The sequence below is a fragment of the Phyllostomus discolor genome, chromosome 8 (genome assembly GCF_004126475.2).
Source record: "Phyllostomus discolor isolate MPI-MPIP mPhyDis1 chromosome 8, mPhyDis1.pri.v3, whole genome shotgun sequence".
Taxonomy (NCBI): domain Eukaryota; kingdom Metazoa; phylum Chordata; class Mammalia; order Chiroptera; family Phyllostomidae; genus Phyllostomus; species Phyllostomus discolor.
In genome coordinates this window covers 36,048,081-36,070,086 of record NC_040910.2, presented here as the reverse complement: position 1 = coordinate 36,070,086, position 22,006 = coordinate 36,048,081, and the positions used below count along the sequence as shown (strand labels likewise).

At 46.2% G+C, this 22,006-nt stretch overlaps 1 protein-coding gene across 3 annotated transcripts in view; it reads right to left on the bottom strand.

Annotated features, from left to right (window-relative positions):
* Positions 1-3,619: 3,619 nt before the first annotated feature.
* Positions 3,620-22,006, bottom strand: part of NUGGC (nuclear GTPase, germinal center associated) — a 43,883-nt gene continuing 25,496 nt past the window's right edge. For all 3 annotated transcript variants that reach the window (XM_036032042.1, XM_036032041.1, XM_036032040.1), the window contains 9 exons: positions 19,978-20,083; positions 18,586-18,719; positions 14,368-14,532; positions 11,298-11,455; positions 9,676-9,814; positions 8,463-8,571; positions 7,414-7,550; positions 5,125-5,215; positions 3,620-3,885 (listed from right to left, as the gene is read on the bottom strand). In XM_036032042.1, the coding sequence (XP_035887935.1) occupies positions 3,740-3,885; positions 5,125-5,215; positions 7,414-7,550; positions 8,463-8,571; positions 9,676-9,814; positions 11,298-11,455; positions 14,368-14,532; positions 18,586-18,719; positions 19,978-20,083 (1,185 nt within the window). In that variant the 3' untranslated portion in view covers positions 3,620-3,739. The remainder of the gene's footprint in view (positions 3,886-5,124; positions 5,216-7,413; positions 7,551-8,462; positions 8,572-9,675; positions 9,815-11,297; positions 11,456-14,367; positions 14,533-18,585; positions 18,720-19,977; positions 20,084-22,006) is intronic.

Below are 22,006 nucleotides of genomic sequence, written 5' to 3'. Positions count from 1 at the left end.
TCCATCACCGTTTACCCCACTGATTGCCATGAAGTGATGGGAAACTCCCAACCAGCAAAGATCACGAAAGGACAATTCAAATAGAAGAAATCCAAATCAACACAAAAAATGTCCCAGCAGCAGTAACAACCCAAGCAGTGCGTGACAGTAATGTTAACAATGTGATCCTACTCACTGTTTTGGTTAAAAAAGTAAATAAATGAAAAGGTGTCACGGGAATTCTCACTCCTGCTGGTAAGTGGACAGGGTTTCTGGGAAACAGTTTGAGACTTCAAAATGCTCTATACCCAGACCCTGTCAAGTAATTCTTAAAATTTTATCCTAAAGAAAAAATCAGAGCTAGGAGCAGAGAGGTCTGGGTGAGAATGTTCTCTATGGTGTAATTTATAATGGAGAAAACAGCACCATCAACAAGTCCAACAACAGGTTAACGCTATAACATCTACTACCATTACTAAAATAAATGATAGTACATCTATCCACTAGACTCCTGTACAAGCATTTAAAGTTTGTTTCAAAACACACAGTATTGCCCGGGCTAGAGCGTTGTCCTGATAAGCCAAGGCTGTGCGTTCAGTCCCTGGTCAGGGCACACAGAGGAACAAACGAATGAATGAATGCATCAGTAAGTGGTGCTTCTCTCTCTGTGTCTGTCTTTCTCTCTCTCTCTAAAAATCAATAAATTTTTTTTAAAAGACAGTACTGTGTTCCCTGCCTACGTCAGTCTTCTGAGCAGCTCACCTTCTCTTCCGGTCTCCTCTAGAATCCAGATGTGCCCTGCACCCCAGTCTTACCATCTCTTATGGGAGCTCCCCGCCTAACCCTAGCCAGTCCTCCCTTCCCAGGGCAGATGCATCCGCTGTGACCCAGAAGCCATGACAGAGCCCATGGAAACAGAGTGAAAGGACTCGGCTCCCAACATTAACCTCCTGAAAAATCTCCTGTGCCTCTTGATTCTACCCCTGGTATTTAAGCATTTCCTTTCATTCTGGCATCAGTTCTGAGCTTCTCTCCTGGGTTCATGTTAGTATCAGCCTGAGGCATCTTACCAAGACCCAAGACTCTATCCCAGCCTCTTCCCCACGTGTTCCGCGCTGCCAGCCTCCGTGCCCTCCTGGCAGGCAGCTCTTGGTCACATCCTTCAGGCAGTTAGCGAGCGGCCCGACTGCCTGCGCCAGTTCTCATAACCTTTTATGCTTTGGCTGAAGTTAATGCCGTGGCTCGCAACAGCAACGAGGTAATTTCATTTGGGCAAAACTACGATTTAGGGGAGAGAGCTATAAACCCAACAAGATGTCAGTCCACAGCCTGCATTTGGCCTATGAGTTATTTAGAAGTATGTTGTTTACTTCTCAAATACCTGGAGATTTTCCAGATTTCTTTCTGTTATTGATTTCTAATTTAATTTCACTGCAGTCAGAGGGCAAATGCTGTATGATTTCAATGCTTTTAAATCCATCAAGACTTGTTTTGTGGCTCAGGGTATGCTCTGTCTTGGTACATGTTCTAAGTACCTTAGAAATGAATTTGTGCTCTGCTGCTGCTGTTCAGTAGAGGGTTCTGAAAATATCCGAAAGCCGTTGGATTCTTCCGAAGCTTGTGTTTAAAGTTTATTAGGTGGGTGCACCACGGCTCTGCTCTAGGACAGTTTGGGCCCCACTGCGAAGGCAGGGCACACCCCACATGCGCTCCATGAAGAAAGGAGTGCGCCTCGGAACTGCCGAGGGTCCTGTTCGCACTGGACCGCGGTGGGATCAGAGCCTGAGCCTCCCAACAGAGAAGCCATCAAACCACGTTACTTCTCTCCTGCCCCCGTCCATCCAGGACTATTAGGTGCTATGTGTCAGTATTTTGTAAGCACTGTGTAATCTGACAACCCCAGTAGTGCCAAGGCAGGTACTATTATCATCACCATTTAAAGATAAATAACCAGAAGCTCAGGGAGAAGGAGTTTAAATAATTTGTCTAAGACAGCAGGTCTCAAAGTGAGGTGCTTGAAATGCTCCTGGAGGTCTGCTAGGGCAAACTATTTTTATAATAATATTATAATGTCTCTTTACCACATTGACACTTGCACTAAAGGTTTAAAAACGAAGGTGGGTGAAGCACTTGCACTTCGGCGCAAACCAAGGCAGTGCCACCAAGTATACTGGTTACTGTATCTTTGACTGTGTGCTTTCAGGTATAAAAGGTAGTTTTGCTTAAGAATATTCTTAGTGAGACAGTGCATTAGTTCCATAAATTATTGACCCATTCCTTTATATCACTTTCAGCGTTGCAAGGAAAAGCATTTATAGGATTGATTGCAAGCTGAGCTCGCCATTTCTTTGCCCCAGAACATTGTTTTTACTTGAAACAACTATTAACAGACAAACTATGGTCAATCAATCATACTAGGTTACCTGGTGAACGTTCTCTCAAAAATGAACGAAATGTATAACTTCAGAGAAAACAACTGACAGTATTTGTTGCCGATGGTAAGACAAGCTTCCAGGGGAAAATGAAATTTTGCCAAACTTGTATTCTCCACCATGAATCTGACACACCCAATACTTCAAGACTTTCCTGATGAAGTTGGTAAAGATATTAACAAATGCGATGTTTTTGTTAATTATAAATAAAATATGTCAACAATTTTGAAGACCTGCTTAATTCAACGAAAAATATTTTCAAAATGACTAATGCCTGATGCCACAAAATCATGCATTGGAAGTATGAGGTAAACATGAATTTCAATGTGACAGAATATTTTAGAAGTTCACCAATGTGGTTTCAGATTCCATACTGCAACTAACTTTTAAGAAACTACCACTTGTCAATTCTGTTGTATCAAAGAATATTCAAAAAATATCCAAGAAGGCTATTAAAATACTATTCTGTATTCCAACTCTGTCTGTATGAGACTGTTTTCTTCACAGACATCAACCAGCACGACACACTGTGACAAATGGAGTACGGAAACAGACAAGGGAGCCCAACTGTCTTCTGCTAAGTCTGAGATAAAGAGATGGAAAATGTGTAAAATGATGTCATTCTTCTCACTAAATTAATGTTGAAAGTTTTTTCCATAAAAATGGTATTTATATGAACATATAATAGATTTATTATTGTTACATTTAAATGGATTAGTAAATACTTATTTACAGCTTCAATCAGTTTTAACCGTGAACACAGTGAACATCAGTAGGCACAGCCCACTGGGATGGTAGGTGTTAAGTGCACACTTGGCGGTGTGACATCTGAGGTCAAAATGCTGGAGACGCCCCGGCTGTAACTAGCACCCTGGGAAGTGATGGGGCCGGTCCCCTGCCTGGCTGGCTCCCGAGCCATGTTGTTTCCGTGACACAATGTTACCTCCTTACCCAAAAGTCTCATCAGTAGTAAAGTGGTAAATAAAGTGGAATCCCCATGGCTTTATTTTGTAATGTTTTTTTCCCACTATATTTAAGTTTTCTGATGGTTAGAGATGTTTTACTGATGAAACACAATTTTCTTGTCCCTAATCCTTTAGAACCCCATTAGGGATTCAAAATGACTCTCTTGGACTATGGAATAGAAATGAATTGATGTTTCTCAGTAACCAACTTATGCCACAAGTAACAATCATACTGAGTTTTGCATTACATATAAAGCCCAAACAGTTGGGAGATGTTTTTTATTAGATTTTACAAGACAGAAGTGATTCTCACTATTTGGCTCCCCAGTGGTTTCTCATCCCCTTGGTGCTGAGCCCTAACAATCAAATGCATGCTTTGGGGGGGCCGGCTTTGCTGGGGGACGCCCTCAGGAGGAACTCTTGCATGCCCCGCCGCAGCACTGCATTCTCGGCAACCTCCCTCAGGCTTCTGTGCAGCTTCTCCATCTCCTTGTACTCAGTTCTGACGTCTACGGAGGAGCAGAAAGCATTAGCAGGGGTCAGTGTCCTTCTCAGAGATGTCCCCAGAAAACAAGCCCCCTGAGGATCATGCTGTGACCTGAGTCACTTGTCCCAGAATGTGAGGTCCGGAATAAAGCGCAAGGATCAGATCGTCCAATTGATGTGTTTCATAAATAGGCTGGTCACACCTGTCCTTCTTGCTCTTACCTTGAGGCTTCTCTCAGCACAGGGCTCACCGGCAAATGACAAAACCAACCCATAGCTCAGGTCTGGGCCCTCTCTGGGCCTTCACTGGGCCTTCCAGGGGCTTGGGCAAGGACACGCAACGCACACCCCGTGATAACTGGCCCTAGGTCCCGTCCAGGCCCTCCTCTCCGTCCCTGTCCCTCCCCTCCCAGCAGTCCCCATTCTACACAAATTTGCTGTGGTGTGCACCTTGGGTTTCAGCCCCCACCTGCAATCAAAGATGCCTTGTGATGGTTATTTTATGTTAGCTTGTCTGGGCGGTGGTGCCCAGGTATGTGGTCAAACATTATTCCAGCTGTTTCTGCATGGTTTTGGGTGAAATTTGCACTGAAATGGGCCAACCTTGAGTAAAGCAGATTTGCTCTTCATCTAATCACTTGAAGGCCCCACAGGAACGAAAGGGTGGCCTCTTCCTCAAGAGAGGGTATTCTCTGGCTTTATTTTCCTCCGTAGCATTTATCCTCCTTCGGCATGCCTCATATTTTTGTCTAAGGGTTGGCTTATCGCCTGCCCTCTGACCACTGGGCTGCAAGCTCTGTGAGCAGAGGCTTTTGTCTGTGTTGGTCACTGCTATATCCTCAACACCTAGAACACTGCTCAGCACACAGAGAGGGGTTATAATTACTTGTGGGGTGAATGCACACTGTCAGCAGGGCAGACTTATGGATTTGAATCTGCCACTTTCCAGCTGTGGATTCTTAGGCACATTATGTCATCCAAGTCCCTGTTTCTGCATCTGCAAAATGGAAAAGTACCATCTACCCCTGAGGGCTAATGTGCGGATTCGGTGAGATTGTTGCACAAAGCCGGCGTACAATGCTTGGTCTCCATCGGGTGCTCAGCCAAGGGTGAGGGAGTTATAATTGTCATCATCTTCTCTATTCCTGCCCCTGGAAATTCTTCCTAACCTAATTTATTTAAATCCAGTAAGGAGCCACCACAGCTGGAGGTGGGGAGGTCTGCAAGGTCATCACCCTTATGCAAAGACGCTGTGTATTTACCTGCGAGCTCCTTGTAGAGACCATCGCCCTGGGGTGAAGCAAGGGTCAGCATGGTGGCGGTACTGCCCTTCACCTTCTCCGTGATTCCATTCTGCACAAGAAAGGGTAGTCATTCTGTTAGTATGGCACAGCCCACAGGAAAGGGAATTTTATGAAAGGGACCCCACCCAATTTCCCAATCAGAGTGTACAGAATGGGATGGCCAAAGTCAAAGTCAGGTCCGAGGTGGCCCCAGAAAGGCTCAGGAGTCACCAGGGCAACACTTCTGTGGGGGTCCCACCTGTCTGAGCATCTCCTTTCCTGCCTGTAAGAGGGACTGTGCTTCTGGTGCTGAGGGACTGAATCAGGAGCCAACAAGGGTGCAAGGATCATGGGAGAGATCAGAGCCAGCACAGAGATGAAAAAGGGGGAAGTGCTGCTCACTCTCCCACCGTCCTATCACGCATTCAGTCACTGGATACGTGCATATTGAGCACCTGCTTTGTGTGACACGCTGTACTTGGCATTCCTGATTTTCCTCCCGCCCGCCTGGCAAATGTCTCTGGCTCCTCTCAGTCCTTCTGTCACCTAAAACCATGTTCCCTCTTGTAACCAGCCCTTGTCTCCCTTTGAAAAATACCTGATTCTCTCTTCCAGTCTGCCAGAGCCTAGTTTTGAACCTGGAGCTTGTGACTCCAAGTCATGTGCTTTTCTCTTCAACATACCAGGCCTAGAGCCCTAAGCTCCAGCCCTGGCTCCAGCTTTGAGCCTTCAGCCAGTAACTTAGGCCCACTGGGGGTCAGCTTCCTTGTGTATGAGACCAGGGAATGGGAACAGTCTATGGTCTTGCCCAGCTGCAGCTTCCTACACTTATATCACTTAAGATACATCTGTATGTGGTCAAAGTACTAATCATTTTTTTTTTTAGTGGAGTTGTTTTCTTGGGCACCTTCAGGGCCTATTTCCATACAGCCACGGAGGACTGGATGCTGTAGAGTCTGGCCAGTTTCTGCATGTTTGTAGACTGTGACAATATGTTAAATGACAGGAAGTAAATTGCTACTGGTAAACCAGAAATCTCTAGCCTATTCCAAGAGAAATTACATGCTTTGTATTGGGGGTAAATGCATTTTCCACAACTGCAGTGATGCGGGGGTGGGGGGCGGTGCGCAGAAGCAGAAGCAGGTTGGAGCTGATTCGGGAAGCAGGTTGGTTCAGAGGCGGGCCTGAAGAGCCACTGGCCAGCTCCACGGGGAGGTCAGGAGAGAGTCAGCTACGCCTGGGCTGAGGCAGAATTTGGAAGCTCACATGGCCAAGGGCCAACAGCAGCTTGGACTAAAACAAAGAATTTCTATTTCTTGGGCAGGAAGGGGTGACAGGCTGAGACCCAGAGCTGAGACAACTGGCCCGAGTGGACTTGACAGAGGCACTTAGGTTCCAGGAAAGTGCTAGGAACTGTCTTCCAAGACAAACAAAATCAAACCTAAATCTCTGGTAGGCACTGTAAGTGGATGACCTGTAAGACATTATCCTATTGTTGGAGATGCTGAGCCTGGTTACCTGGTCCCAAATCCTAGTTCTGCAACTTTCTGGCTATGTGGCCTGTTGCTACGCTGCTCTGCCTTGTTTTCTTATCCAAAAAATGAAAACAGTAATAGTTCAGTCATCTCTCAGTATCCACAGGGTATGGGTTGTAGGACCCCACCCCCAACAGATACTGAAATCTGAGCATGCTCAAGTCCCTTATATAAAACGGGGTAGTATTTGCATACAGGCTCTAGCAGGGTATGCGTACCCCTCACTTCATTCACATGGATTCAGTGTAGTGCTCAGCATATGGCAAATTCAAGTTTTGCTTTTTGGGACTTTCTGGGGTTTTCTTCCCGAATACTTTCAGTCCGTGTTGGTTGTTTCTGTGGATGTGAAACCTGTGGACATGGAGGCCGACTGTGCCTACCTCACAGACTCACTGGGGAGGCAATGAGCTAATGTATATGAAGGGCTTACAATCCCATCGAGATATTACAGTTCTACTGGTGACTCATTAGAGGGGAAAGGTGCAGGAGGGGGCTGGAGGGGCTGTGTTTCTGAAGTCACGGCCCCAGGACGGCGCGTGCCTCCAGCCTGTGGGGGCAGTGAAGGTGAATGCCCAGTGCCAGCCGGCCTCTCCTGGCACTGTGGGCACTGGTTGGGCACTTTGCAGAAGCCATCTGGCTCTCCCTGGGCCCAAATGACTACCACTGTGCCGGCTTCCACTACTTCCCCAGGAGCCTCTTTGGGACGGAAAGTAAGACTATGGCTGTAGAATACCTTCAGCTGCTGAAACTGGTGCTGCATCCTCTCTTGAGCCCTTTCAAACATGCCCTCAGCCACCTGCCGGTCCACCCCTCTTCTGATGACATCTTTCATCTTCTCGCATGCTTTTTTGCCAGTGATCTGAGCTGCCTCTGGAAAAAATGATAGTCACAATGACACCACAGCAAAGGCTTGCTTAGAAATCTTTAGCCCCGAGAGAAAGACATGCATACTATATGTATACTATATATATGTATACACATATACACACACATGCAATATACATATATACATATATACATTTATATATTAATATATGTAGTACCATTTTTCACACAGTGGAAATAGTTTAATAACATGATATAAAAGTTAATATGCTCAATATTTAGATCACAGGTGCCAAACACAAGGCCCGCAGGCCAAATCCGGCCCTCCATCTTACTTTATCTGGCCCCGCACCTTGTCTCTACCTGGTGGCAGTGCCGAGCTCCTTGCCCCTAGTTAAGGAGTAGTTACATTTATACAGCCCTAAAATTACACTTGGCCCTTTGAAGGCAACCACGAGGCTGATGTGGCCGCTGGTGAAAACGAGTTTGACACCCCTGATCTAGATAACTATCATTCAGAAAATCTAATGAGTGAATCAAGCAGGAGCTTATAAAATTCCAACCCCTTGCCTTGGAGAGGAAATAATAAATAATAAGGCTATCAAAATGAGATACTATCAAATAAGTTTACAAGTACTTAAGAAAATAAGAATGAGATTGGATGATGAATTTTGCAGTTAAATTGGCTGTAGTGAAGCATGGAAAGGAGAGGCAAGATGTATAGATAAAGGACAGACAGAAGGAACCAGAAACACAGATAATAATGGCTCATGAACTACCTCCCCCACACCCTGGCAATTATTTGGTTTTAATTTGTAGACCAAGGGAGTTACAAGGACTTAGGAGGCGTCAGGACAAATACTCTGAGGGGGGACCACAGAAAAGGATGCTAAGGTAGCTGCCAGAAAGAGGAAGCGGAAATGTTAAAAAAAAAAAATGCGGCCTCCAGGGCCTTACCTTCGTAGCAAGGCTTCAGGTCGTTCTGGACAGAGGTGGTGAGAGACTCGTAGATCCTCCTCTTCTTCCTGAGGATGTACCCCTCCAGGCCCCCCAGGATGGCACTTATCTGAGAACCGCAGGAAGAAAAGGCCACCTGTGACAATTCCTTCAACAGAGGTAGGTCAGGCGTTCCTGTGCATAGTCCCCGCTCCCTCTGCCTTATATTACCATTGGCTGTTCTCATGTCACCTCCACGGCCAGGCTGTGAGCCTCGCCTAGGCCGGAGGGCTAACTTTGTCTTCTGGGTCATAGAGCCCAAAGGGCTTCCCACCGTGCCTGGCACCTGCGAACGTCTTGTGAAATGTGTGCCGAGATGAACTCCGGCACGTGCGAGGTGCTGAAACAGGCCCTTTGGTGGGACAGGCAATTTCTCTAGTGTTGCCACGTGACTTGGGCAGGGCCTGTGCTGTGGACAGAATATTTGTGCCCTCTACCCCGCATTCATATATTGAAATCCTAACCCCCAGTGTGACGGCATCATGAGGTCAGGAGGAAGGGGGTCTCGTGGTTGGGATCACTCCCCCACAGCGGAGGCCTGAGAGAGCTCCCTCGCCCCTTTGAACTGGGAAGCAGGCCCAGCCAGACGCCAAATCTGCCTGCGCCTGGACCAGACTCCCAGCTCCAGAAGTGTGAGAGATAAATGTCTGAGGTTTTATCGGCCACCCAGTTTATGGTATTTTGTGAGCTCATCCCCTGTGGACTAGGACAGCCTAGAAGACAAAATCTCGAGCACTCAAAACTGAAAAATGATCTGCAAACATATGACACTTCTTCACCCTCCCCTGCTTTGGGTAGTACTTCATAATATTGGTAAATACGATAGAGAGGTGAGTGAAAATGTCACATGTGGATTCAAGCCTTTGTACATCTAAGGAGTCTTTGAAGATTCTTCCCAGGACCTGAGTCTACTGTGCAATCTCAGCATTACTGTCGGTGCCAGGGGACCAGCCGAACAAAGCCTGCCGGCTGCCCTGCCCCTCCGTGGCTGTCTCGGGCCTGCGGCTCACCCCCCTCCCCACCACCGTGCTGTGGATCTCGCAGCTCCTGCTCTAAGATCCCCACAGACCCGGGATACCACGAGGTTGGGAGAGACAGACAGCAGCCAAAAAATCCTGTTGGGAAGAAAGCCACTACCAACTTCACTGCTCTTCTTAAGATATAAGGATCTTACCTCCTGGATCAGGAAACTTTTTTTGTAGTTATCATACTTCCAGCCATTTCTTATCCCAATTTCTGTCATTTTCTCCTGGAGGGAGTGCTTAAACGCGTCTATGTGTGGCATCAGAGCTGAACCTGTGGGTGTTCCAGCCCTGCAGAAGAAAGCAACGTAAAATGTTAAGAGATGACAGTGGCTACTGTGAGGCTAAAACGAAGAGGAAGCCAGCTGGCGCGCTTTCACCCCTTTTTAAGCAAAGGGAACAAGACCTGACAGTCACTACGTTCCTATAACGAGTGCAGGCACTGTGCTGTGTCAGACCATTGGCATCAAAGCCTCTGAAATCAGTACAATTATGCCCATTTTACAGATAAGAAAACTGAGGTTTGGAGGAAATGAGTGATGTGTTTCCAGGCCATGTAGCTAGTAAGTGGCAGAGCCAGGCTTTGGACACTGATCTGTTTAACCTCAGAACTCAGCCTTACCACTTGAAAGGGTGGGACTGGAACTATACCTTCAGAGATGGGTAAGATTTAAGGGAACGAAAATGAGGAGGGTTATGCATCCTAGGCACAAGATAGTAAAGGAAGTTTCAGCACAGCCCAGGAATAAGATGCAACAGGTTCACAAGAGAGAGCATGGGCTTGAAATCCTAGCTCTTTCCTTATGAGCTGGGTGAATCTGTTTGTTCACTGATAAAAAAAAAAGGCAGAAACCCTTCAGAGGGTTATTGGGAGGAGGTGATGATGCAATGCACCCAAAGTACTTAGCGTGGCTCCTGGAACATCTCGGTTGCTCTCTGCTCCCTCCAGGCTGTCTAAAGCTGAGGGACGACACTGGGCCACAGCTCGGGAAGAGATTAGAAAGGTCAGTTGGAGGCAGGTAGAATGCCTCGAATGCCATTCTAAGGACTTTGGAGTTTACCCTACAGACCTGTAAACAGTGGGTGAGCATAGGTGGAATGGCATGATCTCAAAAGAGTTCAAAAGAAGGTGGGGGTGGGGAAGGGGGCAGTGGGTAAGAATCAAGCAAAGATAGGAATGGTTCAAGCCGCAGCAGGTGGTGAACCAGATGGCATGCTAGAGGCAAAGGAGGGAGACTGGGGAAAGGCTGGAAGATTAGGAGCTTCTGTTTCCGCTGATGGAGGTCAAGGAATAACGGGAGGAGGGGACACCAGGAAGGCACCTGCCCCCTCCCGTGCCATGTCCCTGAGCCCGCAGTAAGTCAAAACCAAACACGGAGTCCTCAGTGAGTCACTTTTTTGCATTCAGGGAAATCTATGGAAGCTGTGTGTTTGCTTAACTCCACACTCTCCAACCAAAATACCCTCTCCTGGGCTTAGATCCATAAGAAAATGTATCCCCCGCCTCATGTATGAGATATTTGAAAAATAATGGGAATCATAATATTAGTCTGAAAGCAACATCTCTATCTGCTCTCCAGGTCACCACGGGAAATTTCCAAGTAAACCAAACCCAGAAGGCTTTTGTGTTTTGCCAAAGAGTAAGCTTTCTTCCTCAAGCGGCAAGCTACTCTCTACACTTCCAAATCCAGAGTACAAATTCTTCAAGATGAGACTCTGGCCCATCATCCTTCAGATGTTCGTTCACAAAGGAACAAGAGGGAAGACCCTTTACCTAAAAATGCCTCCAAAAACAGGGTCGATCTGGTCATAGATGGGCTGCGTGATGGCCTCGTTCAGATCTATTCGTGGGAGGGTCCTGGAGGCGTAGATGCCATTCTTCAGGCAAACGGCCTTCAGAGTCTGGTGAAAGCCCTGGTTTCCTCTGCTCCTCTAGACAAGTGAACAAAAGGTTGTTGGACTTAGCAGGCACAGACTAGAGCATCAGAGATCAGAATTGCATTGCCTGTGGCTGAAGGCTATTACCAAGAATCACAATGGCAGCAACATACCCGTTCCACTTATTACTAAGCTAGACAGAAAGGACAGCAGTCATGCCGTAAGTCAGTGGCGTGCCCCTGCCCTGGGTTTCCAAAGCGCCCTGTGCTCATTTCTCTTCTCGCACAGTTTTGCATTTGTCTGTTTACTCTGTGGGCTCCTCTAGCATTGAGATCAGGCACCGTGTCTCATCTGATACCGTGATGTCCGTGCCATCTGTCGAGGGCGCAACTAGTGCCTGACGAACGAACATCCACCGGGTGAGCAGTGACGAAATGAAAGTAGTGCTACAACCCCACGGCAGGTTTCTGTTTCTGAGTTTTGCAAGCACCGTCACAATTTTTTATACTTTTTGTTAAATATTTAAGAAAATGTAATTTGATTTGTGTATCTTTGCAATATTTTTCCCAGAGAAATAAATCCACAAATCAGAGGGGAACAATATTATGAAGCTAGAGCTGTAAGAGACATCAATAAACTTTAGCCAGGTGCAGATCTTTAGTGAAGAGAAAAAAATACATTTGCACTGACCTGACCAAAATTTCAGTAGAGGGCTTTGAGATCATTATGCAGTGATATATGTCTTTTGTTTTTTAAATTTATTTTTTATTGTATTTTTTCCATTACCACTTATCCCCCTTACACCCCGCTCCCCCCAACCCCTGCAATCACCACACTGTTATCCATGACACAAGCTTTAAGAGAATTCCTTTCAAGTGAATGGCTGTTAACATCATTCTATCTACCTACCTACCTATATATCTACCTACTTACTTACCTACCTACCTATCTATCTACCCACCTACCGACCTACCTACCTACCAACCTATCTACCTACCTACCTACCTACCTGCCTATCTTATTCTTCCCTTTTCACTTAATACTATAACATGAGCATTCCCTTAACTCATTATAAATAATTTGTAAAAATATGGTAGTAACCACAAATACAGCCTATGGACATATTCATTTTACTGTTCTCGTGTTATTAGACACATAGGTTATTTTACTCTGCTACATAATGCTATGATGTTAGCATATAAATGTTTGCCCCCATTTCTGATCACAAAGCCGCTTGTCAAATAGGGACAAATAGGGACTTTAGGTATGTTTACAGGCACAGAGAAAGGAGCTATTAAGGGGCTAATCAGAAGGAGGACAGTTCATGGAACGAAGCCCTTGTGGGGGCCTGCAGCTGGCTGATGCACTCCTTCCTTTCACAAGCAACCTGTCCCCAAGGAGACATCTCCACCTCATGCCTTCACCTTCTCAGCACCCACTTGCTGATTCACGTCCTGGGATCTGGGATCTCTTACCCTCACAGAGAAACAGTTCTCTCCAGGTCACTCAGTTATTGCTATGAAACAAGTTACCCCAGACTTAGCGGCTTAAAACAACCATAAGCGTTTGTTATCTCTCACGGGCTGTGAGGGTCAGGAATTCAGACTGGTGTTGGCTGGTTGGTGTTTCACAGTTCACTGGGTGGCCAGGCTGTGCAGCCAAGGTTAAAAGGCAGATAAGTGCCACCCAGAAAAGAGACCCATAGATTCAAGGTCACTGGGAACGGATAACTGGCTCAAGGGTACAGCATTTACTCACAGCAAGAGGAGAAAAATTGTGCACAAGATCCAGCCAGCCCCTTGCAATACCTGGGTCCCTGTGGCCAGAGGACCCACTCCACAGCCGAGGGAGGTGATACAGCTGCTCACAGCCCACTTTGTGCTGCGGTAGGAGAACCCAATCCCTCCCCACAGATCGGAAATACAGAAAACTGGGGGCCTGGCTGAGGACCTTAGGTGCCCACTCTGAGCAGAACAAAGGAGTATACACTGAGCATGAAACAGGGAAAGATATTCCCACAGAAGCCAGATAAGCCCAGCAGAGGCTGTGAGGGCTCTTTATCTCTCTGTAGGAAGTGTTCCAGGCCCAAGGCCCCTTCTCATGTGGCCAAGTGAGGGTCAAAAGACTGCATGTACTAGTGGTCTTTGCCAAAGCTGGCGGTTCTGGCTCAGGGCTTCTCTGTGTGGTTCCCTTGGGTGTCAATGGGGGTTATGGTCACCTGACTGGGGCCAGAGGATCTGCTTCCAAGGAGGCTCATCACAGGGTGGGGAAGGTGGTTCTGGCCATTGGTGGGGAGCCACGACACTATTCCTCGTGGACTTTAGCACAGGGAAGCTGGCTTCCCACTGAGCAAGTGATCCAAGAGACCGAGCCTTGGAAGCCACACACTATCCTACCTGCCACACTCTGCTGCCCACGGAGAGTGGCTCTGTCTGACTCAGCGAGGGAGGAGACTCCACCAGGGCACCACGGCCAGGAGGGGAGGCTCTCTGGGGCCAGCTTGGGGCTGCCTATCACAGTCACCAATGACGACTCTCGATGGCCACATCCAATTGCCTTTTCTTACCCCAATTTCCCTTAACCCTTCAGGAGTATCTCAGAATCTCCTTAACAACAGATGTGTGGTCTTTCCTGCTTGATTTTCTTATTAGAAAATAAGACCTTAAGCGTTATATTAAAAGTAAGCATTAAAAAAGTAAGAAAGTAAGCACTACACTATTTCCTTCTCCTACTACCCCTCGAACTAAGCTTTCTCTGCTCCCTCTCCTGGCTCCTCTTTACTCTGCTCCCTAAATGGCCTGTGTTTGAGGTTATGCCATACTATTGTCCTTCTTCCTACTCCTCAATGCCCTTTGCTCCTATAGACCTGAGTGTCCATTTCTTGCAGGTCACTACCAAACCCTGACCTTGGGGATCAGGCTGACCTCACCAGATGTCACAGGCTTTCCCTGGAAAGGGTCACTCACCACCAGACATGCCCCAAGGATCCGTCGGTAGGAAGTCCTGGCATTTCTGACCCCTTCGTGCAGAGGCTGTGCGATGTGGGCGAAGCACTGGTCGATGGCCTTCTCCAGCAGCTGTACTTGCTCTTCCACAAATCTCCGCAGGCCACTCATGTGCAAGTGTTCGTTCTAGGGGCAGGGCCATAGAGAGCATAAGGCCATCACCTCCCTAAAGGCACTTTCTCCTCAAACTCTGCTTCCTTTGAATTTGACTTATCCTGAGCAAATCACCCACAGGTGACTTCTCCTTAACGTCCCAATAAAGCATCCCTTAAGCTTTGTGGGACTGGAGAATCAAACAACTATATGTCTCCTGCAGCTTACTTCAGGCATATAGCCCATCAGACTATTTTGGGGAATAGCTGTCCAAATAAAAACTCTTAATGAGCTTTGACTGTGCACCAAGCAGTTTTTGAGTCTAGTGTTTCGCAAACTTTATTATGCATACAAATCAGCAGGAGATTCAAATCTGAGAGCTTGGGATTCTACGTTTCTAGCAAGCCCCCAGGTGAGGCTGATCTTCTGGGCCCTGGACCATGCTTTGAATAACAAAGCTACAGGACCAAAAATAAAGGCTTGGTCCCTTCTTCAAAGGAGAATATGAGCTAGCCAGGGAGGAAAATGTCTATTCAAATCATAAAAGGGAGGGACCACCAGGGACAACCTCGGCCTTTAGGTTCAAACCGGAAACCCCAGTCCATTCTCTGTGCCAGCACCTTGGGGGGTCCTGCAGCAGACATAAGCCACACTCTGTAGCTGGGCCCTCACGGTCCTTCAGAGACAGGGCTCAAGCAACCTCTCCAACGCCACCAGCTCTGCTTGCCTGAAATGTCCACCCACGCAGCTGCCCCTGAACTTGCTACCATTCCCCAAACATGCCATTTCCTTTCTGACCTCGAGCCTTTGCACATGCTGTTCCCACCTTCTCATCCTTCCAGACAAAACTCAACACTGACTTCCCATGAGATGCCCGCCCTGACCCCCCAGGCAGATTGGGGCTCTCTTTCCTACATTCCTGTTGCGTTTTGCACACCCCTGTGTCACAGCATTCCTCCTGCTGTGCTGTGTCTCTCTCATTCCACGTCTCCTCCCCTGGACTGGGGACTTGCTGAAGGGACAGACGGTGTTGTTCATGTCTGTTCATTCCCAGGCATGGCACAGCAAGTGCAGTCCGTAAACATTTATGGGGTGAACGAGTGGCCCGGAGAACTGGGGATAATGCAGGTTTATAAATTCTGTTCCAAATCTGAGGACAGAAATGACCCTTGAATTGATGTGTGACCTTAACAGATGACTTAGCTTCTCTGGATCTTGATTGCAGAGAAGACTCTGGGGGTTTACAGTTGATGAGCTTAAGAGTTTAAGGAGTCTATTTAGCTTTAGGCGTGCCCTGGGGATTTTCATAGTTTCACTGATAAGAATTCTCTAAACCTACTTTCTACCCCTCCACGCCCCCCCCATGCTGTCTTCCACATTCTTTTGAATTTGTGGCTGGAAGAAAGTCACAAAAACAAAATCTATGGATAGAATTCTCACAAAGTCTCATAACAAATCCATGTTAGAAAAAAAACAACAAAAAATGATAAGAAAGGGAAGGGCTGGCGCCTGCTTTGAATAAATGCAGGGTTATTTGACATTGAGATGTCATAATCAACTTCCCATAGGTCCTTAAAAAATAATGACTAGTACCCTGTTCATTTAAAATCACTAACTACCCAAACTGTCATTTTGTGTATATGTTTTAAGGTACAATCTTAAAAAATGATCAATCATGTACATTTTTAGGTCTGATATTTTTCAGGACTCAAAGGAACTGACTAAATTCTTGCCTTCCAACTTTCCATCAAAAAACTGAAGCGGAGACCAGTATCTGGGGCCAAAGAAATTTGAAGAAAGCTGCTGGCAACTCCCTCTGAAAGGTTATCAGAGAAGTGCCAACCAGCCCCCTCCTCTGTGTTTTCTGTCGCCTGGAGTCTCGTTGGGAAGAAGGGGCTGAGCCCCTGCAAGGACCGCACCTCCACCTCCGAAGCAGCAGAGAGTAGGGGGTGGGGCCAGCCTTTCGCGACTGATTGCAAAGGGCTCCGTCTTTGTGTTTGTAAAACAAACCAACCACACACAGCACCGCATCTGATTGGTTTTCCACCAGCACTTCCAAAAGCAATCTTTTGCTGGGCAGAGAGGCAACTTTCACCCTAAAGAACTTTTTCGGGAAATTAGGAGGTTAAACCTTTCCCCAGTGTTTCAGAGGACAAACTCAAATTAGAAAGTCTCAGATTCCAGAAGGGTCTTTTTTTTCCCCTCACAGAACTAGACCTTTTGGTATAAGAAAGGCATAAGAAATAGGATATCTTTTTAAAAAGTGAATCTTTCTCTATAGTTCATCTGTGTATATAATTTTTAAAATGTGGACATTTGACCAAAACTGCGTGGACCATCTATAGTTGGCATTGCATACTTTTCACATTGCAGTCGGGCTCTGTTATCTGCCTTTCCTTGCCACTTCTCAGGGCCATCCCAGGCTCACTTTCCCACGTTCCCAGGACCTTGAACTCTCATAGAGCCCTACTAGTCTACTTTCTCCACCTCTTTCCTGTTCTGTACACCAACAAGTCACACAACTTGCATAAATCTGATGGTGTGGAAAAGAACAGCAACCCAATGAGAACACCCAAGCCCATTTATTCAGAGGCTGTTATAGCAAAGCAGTCAGCCATAGTCACTTGCGTTTGGCAGAGACTTGAAGGCAGGAGGTAGGATGGCCTCGGGTAGGCCCTGACCGCAGGCCATGGGCAGGGGGTAGCTGCAGGCGGGCTAACTAGGAGCAGGGAGCCTATGTGACTCAGCGGAGTGCCTATTAGGCGTTCTCTGGTTGGTCCTAAGTTGGTTGCAGGGATAAAGATTAGGGAAGCTAATCTTTAGCTGTTAGTTGTTAACTGAGGTCTGGCCATTTGGGGCCAATTGTGACAGAAGTTATCCTTTAGTTTCTCGGATCGTTATGAGAGACGGCAGTCTGACCTCCTACAAGCCTAATGTGTAGCCGAGCTGGCTTCCCGGGGTTGAGGAAACCAACCCTGAAGGAGGGTTGGTTTCCTCAACAGGGTGCTGCAGGCCTGGGTCTGAACTTTTTCTTTACACGGTTGACCCTTGAACAATACAGAAGTTAGGGGAGCTGACCCCTGTGCAGTCGAAAACCCACATTCAACTGTTGACTCCACCAAACTACTAACGGCCTATGGTCGACCTGAGGCCTTACCGATAACAAAAACAATTAGCACATATTTTGTATATTATATGTTTATATACTGTAGTCTTACAGTAAAGTAAGCTACAGAAAAGGAAATGTTAGTAATAAAATCATAAGGGAAATACATTTACAGTACTATGTGTGTTTATTGAAAAAGTTCCTGTATGAGCAGACACACGCGGTTCAAACATGTGCTGTTCAAGGGTCAACTGTCTGTGATTGTCTCGTCGTCAGTAGGTCCCTCACCAGGAGGAAATGCGGTTGGTGATTGACTCCAGCAGCAGATTTTCCTCCAGAACTCTCTTAAGCCTCTACTTCTGCAGCTCATTCCTTTTACTTTGGGGTAAAAAAAGAAACCACCATCAAAAAGATAGCTTTGTCCATTACTATGAGAAAAGTAGTTTTAGCAGGTCACACAGAAGGTGTGCATCCTAACTGTGACAGTAAATATCTAAACTCTTGGCTGAAAGTCCCTCCTACTTTCCTTCCTCTCGCAGACTTGCTGCTCTGAGTCTGAGATCCTGACAGCACCAGGGCATGGCGGGCGTCCACGGACAGACGAAACCTTTTTGGACTCTGCCTACACACGGCTCTGCAGGGTAAGCAAGAATTGTCTTACCCCGCTAGAGGTAAACAAATCACTCCTGCCACCACTAAACACGTTCCATCTTATTCAAGTCTCAGGAGAGGGGAGAGTTGCTGCTAACTATTTTTACATTCTTCCCTCCGTCCACTTGTCCCAAGGAAAATATTCTTTCTTTTCTTACTCACATGTTACAGGTTTAACCTCTAATTACTTTTCTACTCTCGTTAGAGTCTCTGAGCTTAGTACCTTCCTTTGATGTGAAAAGTAAAAATATCCTAAGTTCCTAACACGGTAAAAGAAAACGTCCCACCCTGGGCACGGGGCAGAGAACACAGCCAAGCGGCGTCCATACCGGCGGGATTTCCGGGCAGTTGAAACTGTCCGTGAGGAGCAGCAGGCCGAAGGCTTCGGTAACGTACTTGGTCACCATCCTCCTCTTCTTGTCCAAGAGCCTTTTCCTGATATATTCTCTTAACTTGGGGATTTCTGAGAGTCACAGGCAGCACAGACAATTTCATAAGACCAGAGTTCACAGTACATAGAATTCATCACAATAACCAGTTCAGGACGGCAGTCTGAATGAACTGCCGTCAAGTTCCCACGGGGGCTGGGCACCCGCTAAACCCACCTTTCTGAGGACCTTTGTCTCAGGTCTTGGGTCAGCAATAGCAAAGGATGAGTCAGCAATGACGACCATCCATTTTTTTTAGTGGCATAAAACAAACTATGTAGAAAAGTGCAAGCTGGTTTTTAAAAATTGGCACTTCCTTCTGGATGAGTACTTACTTACCTGAGTAAGGAAACCAAAGGTGCTCACGTTTTTAGAGTCTCAGCTCTTCAGTCCCCCTAGATTTTTCTGTCTATATCAAATAACCCTTAATATCAAAATAGCTTCCACTTGCTGTCAGAAGGCATAAGAACCTCTGATGGGGTTGGGGGGTGTAGGTCGGGGAGTGGGATTCCAGCGTAGGAATTTATTTTAGTTGTAAACTTTTTTGTTAGTCAGAAGATAACAGCTGTCACTCTACTGTTCTCTCCATCATGCCTTTAAGTGGAAGTTTTCCTACACTGTTTCTTGCGTGTGGCATGCTGATTATTTCTTTTATATCCTTGTTCAAGCAGTTCCCCAATTTCTGGGATCATTTCACACCTTCTCCTCCTTAACTCGGCCACGTCTAGTGAAAGGCACGCACATTTTAAGCTATTTTAAGCTCAGACCAAAGTCAAGCTCAGGCCCCGCCTGCTCACCAGTCCTCACTGAGAACTCCAGGCTCACAGATCTCCAGGTTCTCTGAACTTTGATGGTACTCATAGCACTGTGGAACTAAGCCTTATTTTCACTTTGACTTTTGCACATGACTTAGTATTAGCTCCTCATCTAGATTTTAAGTTGTATGAAGAGAGGGGCCATGTCTTCTACTTTTTCCTGCTACAAACAAAGCAAAAATAGATACTCAGAGAATTCTTCATATACCCATAACTGGGTGCATACAGAAGCTCAAGCCAAATACTAACCCAGTCGCTAACCTTTGTGAAATGGTGGTGATATTTGGAGGAGAGACGAACTGTAGTCTCAGGCACCACAACCAGGCAGAGGGAAAAAAACAACAACAGATATATTTGCTAATAGGTATTGAAACTGTGGCAAGCTGGGAGTATGGACAAAAAGTTCTCAGATAAAAAGTTCCGAGTGCCAAATTTAATCTTGAGAATTTTAGTGATTGAGATTTGTTTTTTTAATTACCAGTTTCCTCTTCCGTGAGGAGAGCCTGTTGCCAGTACTCCTGGGCGCTGACCGTGTACACCAGATCTGAGGCTCCCAGGGCCTTGGATTCCACGGGCAGTTTCCTCTAAGGGGAGAGAGGCACACAGGGGAAGAATTACTCAGCGTGGCCAAAGAAATGGCACAGGCCTCAGGGGAGCCTTCAGCAAATTTCAGCTCCTTGACCTTCAGCTCTACAAGGGCCCATAGGAACAGACAACATTCTGTACGTGGGGCGCTCCCATCTTGTCCACACCTCACACAGTTGGAAGTTGTTTAGAAACTGCTGCACAGAAACTATTCTCTTGGGAGTTAAAATGATAATTCTAAAAAGAAATGCGTTAAGTAAATAGTTCCAAAGTGCACTTAAATGCTCAGAGTAGGAGAAGCACCAGGACCCTTTTCAGATAAAGCACAACCCTGGAAAAGGCAGCGATGCACTGCAGGCAGCTTGTACCAGCCCTAAGTGCCACTCGACACAGCTCTTCTCAACTCTGCCTTCACTGACAGCACACAGGTGGGTTACAACTGGCAACGGTGGGTGTCTTTACACCATGGAAATCGGCACATGCTGCAAATCAGGATTTCTTTTTATAAATAGAGAGCTGATTGTTAAACACTTGTCAGCACAACACAACACAATACTGGGAAAAGGTTCTATAAAAATGCAAATTTCTGAGCTGGGTGGCTAGTGAGTATTATACACACTTAAATACAAAGTGATGTTTAAACAAATGATGGTTTTAAATATCAAGAAACTAAGAGTCAGGTGAAAGAAAATTTTTTATGATTAGAAAAACATCATCACAGAGAAGTCACACTAAAATTATGTATAAATATTGTTCCACAATCTTTCCTTCATCTCACTTAAAAGAGAAAAACCATAAAGTAAGTGTGTATGTATGTGCATGGTTATTTGGGGGTGGCAGAAAACAGTAGAGAGTCATCAACCTTTTTGATGCAAGGATATAAAAGAGCTGATGAGTGGGTCCCTGGCAGAGGGGAGAGTCCGCATGGGCGAGGTGTAAGCCCACATGGTCAAGGTCGGACCAGAGATGCTGGGTAGGCTTCCAGGAGCCCCACACACTTGAGTAGCAGTTGTGTGAGAGTAAAGGAGACACACACAGGAGAAGGCTAGGTTTTCTTTACAGGTGTGCTAAAGCAAAGGTAAATGCTGCATAATAACCAGATCAAATGACATGTCTAAGGAAGTAAAAACCCTGCTCTCTCTTACTTGCCACATGTAATTAGTCACCCAGACCTGTAGATCTCACCTCCCTAATATTTCTTGAATGCATCTCCTCTACTCGTTTCCTATAGTGACTGCCTAGTTCAGACTCTCCACTAACCCTCCCAAATGGTCTTCGTTCAACCCTCCCCCCCAACCTTCCGTTCTCCATACAGCTGAGAAAACAGTCTTGCTAAAATGCATAATACAATTGACCCTTGAAGAACATAGCTTTGAACTGTGTGGGGCCACTTATATGTGGATTTTTTTTTTCAATTGACCTCGTTTTCATCTCCTCACTTTGGGAATCTTTGCACACAGAGGGCCACCTGTGGTTATACACACGTGTTATCTGACTGCACAGGAGGTCAGTACCCCTAACCCCACATGTTCAAGGGCAACTGTATTTCCAAATGGAGATCTGCAAAGGTACCCTCCAGGATCTGTCATTTTTCTTACAATATTTTTCTTAACTTTCATTTTTTATAATTAAAAAACCAGCATGGACATCTATATGAAGGACTGCTTTATAGTCAACCCTGCCTCATAGTTTCTGTAATTAAAATTAAATGCGCTCCAAATGAAAGCGTGCAGTATAGGTAAGATTTCACAATAATTCAAACTGAAATGAAGAGGTTGGAGAATTACAGTACCAGCTAGCCATCAGAGGTGCAGCCGTGCAGACCTCAGAAGAGCTTGTGCTGTAATAGTCAAACCGCACTCACCCTACAGGCTGATGCGCTGTTGCCCACACCCTGTCCTATCTCCCGTACACACCAATTT